The sequence below is a fragment of the Aquarana catesbeiana genome, linkage group LG03 (genome assembly GCF_042186555.1).
Source record: "Aquarana catesbeiana isolate 2022-GZ linkage group LG03, ASM4218655v1, whole genome shotgun sequence".
In the NCBI taxonomy this organism is placed as follows: Eukaryota; Metazoa; Chordata; class Amphibia; order Anura; family Ranidae; genus Aquarana; species Aquarana catesbeiana.
Window position 1 is genome coordinate 342,047,982 of NC_133326.1, and position 12,516 is coordinate 342,060,497.

Here is a 12,516-nt window from a genome sequence, read left to right on the forward strand (position 1 = left end):
CAGCAATGGCTTGTGCTGTCTCTTTACATACACCCTGTTCCAAATTATTATGCAAATTCTATTTCAATGTCACAAAGATTAAATATTTTGTTTTTCAGTTTAACTCATGGATGTCATTGTGTCTCAGGGCACTTTTGAGAACTGAAAACAATCTTGGACACCTATGATAATTAGATTGCCAGGTGAGCCCAATTAAAGGAAATACTACTAAAGGAGGGTGTTCCACATTATTAAGCAGAGCACCATTTTCAAGCAATATGGGGAAGAAAAAGGATCTCTCTGCTGCCGAAAAGAGTGAAATAGTTCAATGCCTTGGACGAGGTATGAAAACGTTAGATATTTCACAAAAACTTAAGTTGTTCATCACACTATTAAGAGATTTGTGGCTGATTCAGAGCACAGACGGGTTTTGTGCAGATAAAGACACATTGAGGAAGATTTCTGCCAGATCCATGCATCGAATCAAGAGAGCAGCTGCTAAAACACCATTACATAGCAGCAGATATTTAAAGCTGCTGGTGCCTCTGGAGTCCCACGGACATCAAGGTGTAGAGTCCTCCAGAGTCTTGCAACTGTGCATAAACCTTCCATTCGGCCACCACTAACCAATGCTCACAAGCAGAAATGGCTGCATTGGGCAGAAAAATACATGAAGACTAATTTTGAAACAGTCCTGTTCACTGATGAGTGCCATGCAACCCTGGATGGTCCAGATGGATGGAGTAGTGGATGGTTGGTGGATGGCCACCCTGTTCCAACAAGGCTGCAACGTCAGCAAGGCGGTGGTGGAGTCATGTTTTGTGCCAGAATCATGGGAAGAGAGCTGGTCGGCCCCTTTAGGGTACCCGAAGATGTTAAGATGACCTCTGCAAAGTATGTGGAGTTCCTGACTGACCACTTCCTTCCCTGGTACAGAAGGAAGAACTATGATTTCCGTAATAAAATTATCTTCATGCATGACAATGCACCATCTCATGCTGCAAAGAATACCTCTGCATCAATGGCTGCTATGGGGATAAAAGGAGAGAAAGTCATGGTGTGGCATCCATCCTCCCCTGACCTCAATCCTATTGAGAACCTTTGGAGCATCCTCAAGCAAAATATCTGAGGGTGGGAGGCAGTTTACATCCAAACAGCAGCTCTGGGAGGCTATTCTGACATCTTGCAAACAAATTCAAGCTGAAACTGTCCAAAAACTCACAAGTTCAATGGATGCAAGACTTGTGAAGCCGCTATCAAATAAGGGGTCCTATGTTAAAACGTAACGCGACCTATTTAAAATGTTTAAAAAGTTAAAATGTTGTTTAAAGTTTGATTGAAATGGCTTTTGATTTCAGTAAATATGCTGCAAACACAACAAATGACAATTTTAAGTTCTTTACAACCTATAAAGTGTTTTGAAACTTACTGTGCATAATAATTTGGAACAGTGCATTGTAAGTTTTTTATTTTGAAAAATAAAAACTGTTATTAGGAGGTTTGTTCAAATAAAATTTGAATTGTACTCTTAATAGTTGATAACATGAGAATTATGCTGACTGTTGTTTACATAAATTATTTAAGTAAATGAGAAAAATATCATTGGCATAATAATTTGGAACAGGGTGTATATCACATCAAACATATATATGTGTGCGCCAGTTGGCAAGCGGTTATATAGTCTGTTAATGGATTCCTGTGAACCGTTGAAGTCAGAGAATCATCCAGCCATCTTCCAGAATGCATTAAGGTAAAAAAAAACTTCTGACTTTAGAAGCACCTTAAATACATTTTAACAAAATGGAAAGAATATGGCACCACTACAAATCTGACAAGACAAGGCAATCCAGCAAAACGCACAGACCGGGCTAGAAGGGTATTAATCAGGGATGCAACAAAAACACCAAAGATAACACCAAAGGAGCAGAAAAGATCCATAGCGGAGATGAGGGTATAACTGCCTATAGGACCAGATTAAGCAGTACACTCTACAGAGCAGGGCTTTATAGAACAGTGGCCAGGAAGAAGCCACTGTGTAAAAAAAATAAAAATAAGGGTACACATTTGGAGCTCACCAAACAGCATGTGGCAGACTCCCCACCATCCCCATAGTGAAGCATGGTGGTTGCAACATCATGCTATGGGGATGCTTTTCATCTACAGGGGCAGGAAAACAGGTCGGTATTAAAAGAAAGATTGATAGCACTAAATACAGAAAACCTGTTTCAGTCTGCCAGAGACTTGAAACTGAAATGGAGGTTTAACTTCCAGCAGAGCAATGGCCCATCACCATGCAGAACTATGTTCTATGTTCCTAAATGTGCACGGGAAATTTATGTATATTTTAGTAACTGAAAGTACTTACATCTTGTTAAACAAAAGACATAAGCAATGCATAATGTTGCTATCATACATATTGGGGTTGATTTCCTAAAACTAGAGAATGCAAAATCTAGTGCAGCTACGCATGGCAGCCAATCAGCTTCCAACTTCAGCTTGTTCAATTAAGTTTTGACAATGAATACTGGAAACTGATTGGTTTCTATCCGGAGCTGCACCAGATTTAGCATTCTCCAGTTTTAGGAGATCAAACCCTTTGTGTATGTATATGACTGGTAATCGTTCTCTTTAGAAAAACCAAGCAGACTCAGTATAACTGTGTACCAGAGCAATTTCAAGAACACACACGCACACAAACACATGCAGAAACACAATACTCCCTCCCTCTTTCTAATTCTTACAGGTCCTTATGACATACAGAATCAGAATACTAAATTAATCCCTAGGGGAAATTGTTGCCACACAGCCACACTTAACAAAGACAACACAAGATCACAACAATGAACAGAACAAGACACAACAAAATATCCAATAACAGCCATTAGCACTAATAAAACAAATTAACCACTTCAGTCCTGGAAGATTTGGCTGCTCAATAACAAGGCCATTTTTTGCGATTCAGCACTGAGTCGCTTTAACTGACAATTGCGCGGTCATGCGACGTTGTAGCCAAACAAAATTGACATCCTTTTTTAACCACAAATAGAGCTTTCTTTTGGTGGTATTTGATCATCTCTGCGGTTTTTATTTTTTGCGCTATAAACAAAAAGAGTCACAATTTTGAAAAAAAAACACAATATTTTGTACTTTTTGCTATAATAAATATCCCCAGTATTTTTTAAAAAAAGCAAATTTTTTCCTCAGTTTAGGCTGATACGTATTCTTCTTCATATTTTTGGTAATAAAAATTGCAATAAGCGTATATTGATTGGTTTGCGCAAAAGTCATAGCATCTACAAAATAGGGGATAGAGTTAAGGCATTTTTTTTTTTTTTTTTTTACTAGTAATGGCGGCGATCTGCGATTTTTATTGGGACTGCGACATTATGGCGGACACATCGGACACTTTTGACACATTTTCCAAACCATTGACAATTATACATCGATCAGTGCTATAAAAATGCACTGATTACTGTGTAAATGTCACTGGCAGGGAAGGGGCGATCAAGGAGTTAACTGTGTTCCCTGACTGTATGTTCTAACTGTGGGGGGAGGGGACTGACTATAGGAGATGTCAGGTCATGGTTTCTAGCTATTAGGAATTCACGGTCTGCCTCTCCTCTCCTCACAGAACAGGGATGTGTGTGTGTTTACACACACACATCCCTGTTCTGCCTCTCGTGCCCGCGATCACGCGCGACCGCAGGCCACAAGCAATGCAGCGGGTGCGTGCACGCGCTTGCTATCCCGCTTAAAGGAGCCGATGTACAGCTGCGACGGTTCGTGCCGACCTGCCGCCGTTTAATGACGGCGGCTGGTCAGCAAGTGGTTAAAACGACACTCTAATAAACCATTCATACAATTAAAATACAACATAGAATAAATAACACAGATTACAAATAACAGCGCCTCTACACAGTGAAACCACTGCTTTATAATTACACCTGCTTCTAAAAAAAATTATATTCACAGGATAAACAATATATACAGTATGTCTTGAATGACAATAACTATAAAACACAACTGTTTCTTGATACTTACAGCCCACTTGTTAGAGGTCTCTGAATGCTTATCCTTCTGTTAGCAGCCATGGCCAAGTAGAATCTGAATTATGTTTGTAAAGTATTCTTGAGCCAGTTTGGGTAATAGCATTAGCAATGTTGTCCTCATTCTATGAGGCAGGCACAACCAGATATGCTGCATTTTCTAGGTACCTGAGTTGGGAGTTAGTTGACCTGTTTTTAAGCATACTTCCTCCTTGGCATGTTTAAAATTTAGACATGCTTTTGAACACAGTGGAACAAACATCAGAAGTTACTCTTCATAAAAAAAGATTAAAAACATAAATACAATGATCAGAAATATGCAAATCCCCATAAGTACTGAGTAGATCCTGTACTTGATTCATTTTAGGATTTTCATTTTTCGCCTAATATAAAAGTGCTTTGGGTTCAGGTCACATCCACATACATTAAACCCAAATACAAAAAATGTATATATTGCAGCTTAGTAATCCTTAAATGTGATGGCTGCATTAGGTTTCTTTTTTAGACTTTTTTCCTTTATTTTCAACTGGTGATCCAGCCAATGACATACGTTCTGTCTTAAATGGAAGAGCAACAGACACCTTTGGACAGCAGCATTGTCAATCTGTGGAGAGTTGTGGAAAGTGGAAAAATAGCGCTGGACCCTCATGCCCCGTGCACACGATTGGGCATTCCGACAACAAAAGCCATGGATTTTTTCCGACGGATGTTGGCTCAAACTTGTTTTGCATACACACGGTCGCACAAAGTTGTCGGAATTTCCGATCGCCAAGAACACGGTGACATACACCACGTACGACGAGACTAGAAAAGGGCAGGTCCTAACCAAGCGCGGCACCCTTTGGGCTCCTTTTGCTAATCTCGTGTTAGTAAAAGTTTGGTGAGAGACGATTCGTGCTTTTTCAGACTCGTGGCTTTCAGATCGTTTTCTGCTGTTCAGTTTGTGCTTGTGGGTTTGTATCTGGTCTTCAGTGCGTGCAGTGAGTTCGCATTGATTTATCATTGTGTTCTTGTTCGTTCGTTACTGATTTTCAGGTCGCTCTTCACAGGCCTTGCTGTTCTTCAGTGCGTTCTGTTATTTCGTTCTGAGCAGCCGACCGTTTTCTAGCCATGTTGCGTATACGTACGGCTTGGTGTTGGGGTCCTTACCTTGACACAAGTCCAGTCCATGAACAGGGTGGGGAGGAGTTTATGGACCAAGAATTGGTTGCTCCAGCGTGACCAGTTCTGTCATATGCCTTTGCTCTGTGAGATCAGTGAGAATAATCCTGATGATTTCAGGAACTTTCTCCGGATGACGGACCCCGTATTTCACCGTTTGTTGGCTTTGCTGACCCCTTATATTAGCAGGCAGGATACCTGCATGAGGCAAGCCATCACTCCGGAGCAGAGGCTAGTCGCCACCCTGCGGTACTTGGCGACGGGGAGAAGCCTGCAGGACTTGAAGTTCTCGACAGGCATCTCCCCCCAGGCTCTGGGGATCATTATCCTAGAGACCTGTTCTGCCATCATCCAGGTCCTGCAGAAGGAGTATATTAAGGTAAGATTTATCCTTTAATATCACATTTTATTGTATTTAATGTTTAATAATATATTGTATTTCTTTCCTCATTCCCTATTTACCATGATTGGAATATGCTGTGAATGTCCCCTTTGTCCTCATGCATGCTGGATTTTTATGTACTTATTGTTTTTGTCCTTCATGCATATTTGCCTTCACTTACCTCCCCAGCATGCTCTCCTGGCCCTATATTCACCTCATGTAGTCACTTAATGTATTTTATCAGCTCCATAGTAGTGCTTTACCCCAAACACCCCCTAAAATGTTTTTAAATGTGATTTGTGCTTTAAATTCAGGCAGAGTGCCAGAGGTTTTTTTTGGGGGGGGGTCCCCAAACCATTTGGAACCCTCCCTCCCCCCAACTGCTAAGTCAGCTGATACCAATTCTCTATCTATCCTCAATCATCTATCCGCTAACTTTGCCAAAGCCATACACACTATACCCACCTCTTTTGTGGTCAGATGTATGGATGAATTCCCCAAAGCATGTAGTGCAAGGGCCTGCCTGAATACTTTCAAATAGTACTGTTTAAATTTTTTGAATCCTATTCTTATCTTGATAGGTAACAGCAGAATGTCCAAATGTGCTCAAATGTGTACAGTGTGTATTTATATCTTTGTATTATGACACTTCTTACCTGTCCAGTAGGCTGTCAATAGTGTAACTGGCCAAAGGGGCTGGCCAAAGTAACACACATTATTTAGGCATTCATCTCTCAATGAAGTGGAGAGGGTTACCTGTCCAAGAGCTCCCCCCCCCTAAAATGTTAGAAATGGCCCATGAGGGGGGGGGGAGGGGGAATCTGATAGGTGTACCTTATACTTTGGTCTTTAAAAACTCCCTCAAATAAATGTTATCTTGATGTTGGCCAAAATGTTTGTGTCTAATCTGCTTTCCCTGTTTATGTGCAAAATGACTAAGTTTTTTTTTTTTTGTTGTTTGACTCCACAGTTTCTTTCCACACCACAGGAATGGCAGACTTGTGGCCTCCCACTTTGCCCAGCGGTGGGACTTTCCTAACTGCGGAGGGGCAATTGATGGGAAACACATCCACATCGTCCCACCACCCAACTCGGGGTCATACTATTTCAACTATAAGGGGTTCAATAGTTTTGTGAAGTTGGCAGTGGTGTCGGCTACTTATGAGTTCCTGTATGTGGACGTGGGGAAGAATGGTCGGATGTCCGATGGTGTAGTCATCGCCCAGACGGAGTTCTTCAGGCATCTCCAGAATGGCAGCTTGGACTTGCCACCTCCAGAAGACAATGTCGAAGAACTCCCATTCGTCTTCGTTGCGGATGAAGCGTTTGCACTGGGGGACCATCTTATGTGGGCATTCCCGATGAGGACCCTCACCCCGGACCAGAGGGTTTTTAATTACCGGCTGGCCAGAGCCAGAAGAGTGGTGGAGAACACGTTTGGAATCATGGCCAGCCCGTTCCGCCTATTTCTTACACCCATACACATGGCGAAGTACAAACTGAATCATATCATCCTGGTGTGCTGTGTTCTACACAACTTTTTACGGCAACATTCTGCCAACTATGCTGGCTCAGTTGGGCCTGAGGCCGGAATTCTAAATAAAAAAACTCTGACAGCGCTTGAAAGTGGCCGTCCTGGCTTGCCCCCCCTGAGTGCCCGTGATGTCCGTCTAAGATACCTTGAATACTTTGCGGGTAGGGGGGCCATCAATATGCCAGACAATGTCTGAAACCTTTTTCAAATAATAAAAAAAAATAACTACTAAAATCTTTGGTGACATTTACTGCTTGTGTTTCTTTTGGCTGACCCTGACAGAAATGTGGTGAGTCCTGAAAATGGCGTGATTGTGTAACATTACAAAGCACTGTTGGGTGTTATTTACTAAAGGCAAAGGCACTTTGCACTACAAGTGCACTTGAAACTGCAAAGTGGATTTTACCTTAGGAAATAACCCCCATTGTCACTGAAAACACCAATTAGAGCACAACAAAATTTTGGAGCGTTGAAACAATAATCCACACATTCTTGATTAACAATCTTTTTAATCCCAGCACAATCACATGTGCATTTGTAAAAGGTTTTTAAAACAAACCAACATGTTTGTTGTATAACAATTTTTGGGGTCACATTAGAAAAAGTAGAAATGTCCATTTAAAGCAGGGTTCCACCCAAATTTTGAACAATATCTGTATGTATTCTCTTCCTTGCCTAGATGCTGACATGCCGTTTAAAAAAATTTAAATCGCCGTAATTACCTTTTATTTTTCTATTCTTCTTTGCACTTCCTGGTTCTCCTCCCGTGGAAGTAGGCGTGTTTCTAGCCTCTCCCAGACTCCCGGGAGCTAGTCTCAGGCTTCCCAGGATGCCACTGAGCATGTGCGGGAATGAGCAGTGAATGCTGGGAGCACAGCATTCACCACATCCAGGAAATAAATGCTTGTGGGCTTCAAATGCCCACAATGAAGATGGAAACCGCCTGCAGTGAATAATATAAGTTATTCTTTCCGACGACATCTGACACAGGCGGACATATTACACACAATATGTGAGTATGTAATGCTGAGAAGAAAAGTTTGTGAATGAACTAAAAAAAAAAAAAAAGATAGATAGGTGGACCCCCGCTTTAAGATAAAACAGGCATGTTTAAAACCAACAAGAATGACACAAATCTTGAACTTACAAAGTTCACATTTGGTAGAACTTGAAGGCAATATCAGACATGAGTATTTACAAACTGTGTTTGATATTGCGTTCAGATGGGGTGAAGTTACCCCAGGAAAAGCCAAATTTTGAAGATGCACACAAATTGCTGAATGTCAACATGTGCTAACTGCCATCACGGGGGATCAAGGGACGTGTTTTGTGGGTGCAATGGTATAAATTTTTAGCTCATAAAAAAACAAAGGGATTTGGATTTGTTTTAAACTCTCCCTAAAACATCAATGATGTTCTTCATTTTTTTTCGAACATCATTGATGTTTTTCTGGATGTTTTCCAAGTCCCTATTACACCCCATGATCTCCCCGATCAGGATCTGTGCACTTTCAGAGGTGAAATGCCCTGGATCCACAACATCATGATCACCTAAAAAGATAGAAACAAAAACACACTATGTATTATAAATATGCCGGCATCCATCTCTTACCTGAGCCTGTGGTCGCAGACACTCACCTGTTGTGGTGACTATTTCCACCACATCTCCTTCCTCCTCCTATTCCTGTTGTCTTTGTGGGATCTCCCCTTCTTCCAGAGGTGGGGGTTCTGTGGTCTCCTCGGATGAGGGGTGTCCTCCGAGTCTTTTATCCCCTATGTAAAAACAAATAGGTATACTTAGCACACAGATATTTGATGGCAGAACTATAAATATGAAACATTGCTTGGAAGTGGGGTACAATTGTCTATTTTGGCAAAGTTCCAAGATGTTGAAATTTTATTGTCCTTTGTCAAGCTTGAATACTTACCTGTTTAGTACAAGCTTCACAGATGGAGTCACCCCTATAGTATACACTGGCGTAATTTATCTGGAGTTGGCGGGGCATGACCGGATGTTGAGGTGAGGGAGAGCGGTGTAGCCGGACTCAGTCCCCGCTCCCATGCTGGATGCAGTAGCATAGCGCGGAGAAGGAGACACTGATCGCCCAGAACACCTGGACTTAGACGCGGTCACCAATGCCGAGGAAAGAGGAGAGAGGAGGAGAGCCGGTTTCAGCGTCTGAAAGGTGCACATACTCAAAGCTCTCCCGAGTAAATCACCAGCTGCGCATATCTCAGTGAGAGAGAGGGGCGCGTTTACCCGGAATTGAGCAATAGTTGGAGGTATCAGCCGAGAGTACAGTGCAGCCATAAGAAGCATTTAGCCCCAGGGTTAGAGGGGTGAGTAAACCGCACACCAGAAGTACACTGAGCTCTAATCTGAAGCCCCCCCAGGGACAGGACAATAACAGCACCTACCCTAGTGAGAGAGGGAGGCGCGCAGTCCTGGGATAGTGAGGCTGTAAGGAACTTTTTGTCCGGTTATACAGGCTGGAGGGATAGTGCCAATATGACCAGAAAGAAGGGGTTGGAGGAGGCATCAGCACAGGAAGGAACAGGTGTCCCTGCACAGTGAGGCTCTAAGGAGAAAGGAAGTCAAGCGGCCGCCAAATTAGAGCGTTTTGCTCATACACCAAACCAGACACCTAAAAAGAGCGGCCATACGGGGGATGCAGCATCAAGCTGGCCACCCTGGGAGGAGAAGTCTAGCCCCCACTGCAGGGGCCGTGGCAGCTCCGCCGTCGGATTCGGTGGTGAATGGGGTCTTGGAGGGGGGATCTGGCCCGGGTACGGAGTCGGTGATGGGAGATGGAGCTTTGGCACCAGTAGCTGAGAAGGAGCCATCGTTAAAAGACATTCTCCTAGCAGTCAACAACTGTAAGTTATCAATTACTGATCTATCTGAACAAATTAAAGGTATTAGAGATGAATTACTTGCTGTTAAAAATGAAATACAAGTGGTTTGCACCCGGACAACAGCCCTTGAAGATAGGATCAGTCAGTTGGAGGATGATGTGTTTCCATTAAGACAAGAAGTTTCAGTTATGAAAGATCAATTAAACGCATGCATGCAGAAAATGGACAGTATGGAAAATAGATTGCGTAGAGAGAATTTAAGGGTATTGGGCCTTCCTGAGGGCTGTGAAGGAAATAACCCTATACAATTTATAGAAAAATGACTGGCTAAAGGAGAAATTTGGGAAAGACTCTTTTTCAGAATTTTTCTCTATTGAGCGCGCACATAGAGTTGCCTCCAGGACCCTGTCCCCAGGGGGTTATCCAGGACCCCTTATTTTTAAGCTGCTTTGCTTTAGGGATAAAGTCACCATTCTTCGGAACGCAAGAGAGATGAAGAATATGCAGCATAATGGCGCAAGGATCTCAATATATCCTGACTTTTCCCCTGAGCTACAGAGACAAAGAGCTAAATTTGCAGAGTGTAAGCGTAAGCTTCAACAGTTAAGAATTAACTATGTGTTATTATATCCCGCATGCTTACGCATATTAGCCTTGGGGGAAGTTACATTTTTTAATACACCCACAGAAGTTTCAACCTGGTTAGAGAAGAATGAAGGAAGATTGCATCGGGGTGAAGAAATGTGATAAGATCAGCAGTCCACAGAGGACATTTTTCATTCTAGGGTTCGGGACGTTTTAGATGTCTCCTCTTTTTTTTTCTCTCTCTCTTTCCTCTCAGTTTATTCTTAGTTTTAATGACGCACTATGCACATACATACAAATGAAAAGGGGGGTGGGGGGGGGGGAATATGTATTTTTTTTTTTTTATTTATATTCCCCTCTTATTGGGTCCAGGTTGCATGGTTTCTTTTTCACCTTAGGTAGTAGGGCCGGTCACAATAGAAGCTATGGGGTTAGGCCCAAAATTGGGTAAAGAGGTAAAGAATAGGTGGTTGGGAGGGGTGGGTTGGAGGGTGTGGGGGGGGGGGGGTTGGAGTGAATGGTTTGAGATAAGGCTGCGAGTGGTAGGGGGAAGGATAATTTACAATTTTCACAAAAATAGGTGGTTTAGATGTTCTGAGAGGTATAAGGGTACAGGGACTACAGAATGATCAATATTAGAGGTGGCTGTAATAGACCCCCGAATTAAAAAAAACAGATTATAAAATGCTCTTGGAATGTTCGGGGGGTAAAAGATAACGCTAAGACATTTTTTATTTTCTCTGTGGCAGATAAGGGGAAAGTTAAAATACTCTGTCTGCAGGAGACACACTTGGAGAAAGATACAATTAAGATAATGGATCATAAGAAATTCCAGACACAGTATCACTCCACCTACTCCTCTTATTCAAGAGGTGTGAGTATTTTGATAAATTCAGGTTTGGTTTTCTCCTGCAGCCAGAGTAAGGTGGATATATATAGACGGTCTATTTTTCTCTACTGTCTATCGAAAACAGTAAATATGTAATAGCTAATGTCTACATCCCTCCCCCATTTGGGTTGGAGATATTGGATGAGTTAACTAGATTTATGGCGGGTTTTCCAGGGATCCCAGTTATAGTGGTCGGTGATTTTAATATGGCTATGAATACTGGTATAGATGGGTTCCCACCAAAAAACATCGGCAGTGGAGCTCCCAGGAGTCCTCTTTCACAATATTGCGAGGAGGTGGGGTTGGTGGATATCTGGAGGAGGAGGCATCCTAAGGTGAGACAATATTCATGTCACTCCAGGACGCATGCCACCCTGTCCAGAATCGACCTTGTGCTGGGTAATGAGAAAGCATTGAATGTAGTAGAGGATACAGGTACCATTATGGAAGGGTTGGCGGAATTTATAAATTTAAATTTAAGAACTGCTGCCATTAGGGATAGTTTGGGACTCCCTGACGGCCTTTCTCCGGGGAGTCTTAATACAAAAAATCTCCCATGCCAAAAAACAATCACAAGCTGAAGAATCAAAGGCAAAGGAAAGGGTAAGACGGGTGGAAGTACAGTACATGGAGACACCAACTCCAATTAGATATGAGGCATGGGTGGAGAGGCAAAATGAGTATGGTAGAATGATTCTGGAAAAGATGGAAAGGAAAAAACTATTTCAGAGACGGAGCTTTTTTGGTGAAGGGGAGCGTGTTGGGAGGACTTTGGCCTTGATTATTAAGGCTAATGGTTCCTCAAGTACTGTACCGGCAATTGAAGGGAAGGAAGGAATAATCAAAAAAGCCACCCGGAAGAATTTAGAGAGTATTTTAAAAATCTATATAGTACGGCGCAAACAAATGTGGAGGGGGAAATGTGGGATTTTTTTGGGAAACTGAAAATAACTCCCCTAACAAAAGAAGATCGGGAAATGCTAGATGCCCCATTAACACTTAAAGAGTTGCAAAGGGTAGTGGCAGATATGGCGAACCAGAAAGCTCCAGGCCCTGATGGTCTACCTATAGAAATATTTAAAAA

At 42.3% G+C, this 12,516-nt stretch overlaps 1 protein-coding gene across 1 annotated transcript in view; it reads right to left on the bottom strand.

Annotated features, from left to right (window-relative positions):
* The window catches only part of ARHGEF37 (Rho guanine nucleotide exchange factor 37), a 178,272-nt gene extending 174,114 nt beyond the window's left edge, over positions 1–4,158 (bottom strand). The window contains exon 1 of the mRNA XM_073620564.1: positions 4,021–4,158. Coding sequence (XP_073476665.1) covers positions 4,021–4,070 — 50 coding nt within the window. The 5' untranslated portion in view covers positions 4,071–4,158. The remainder of the gene's footprint in view (positions 1–4,020) is intronic.
* Positions 4,159–12,516: the final 8,358 nt, after the last annotated feature.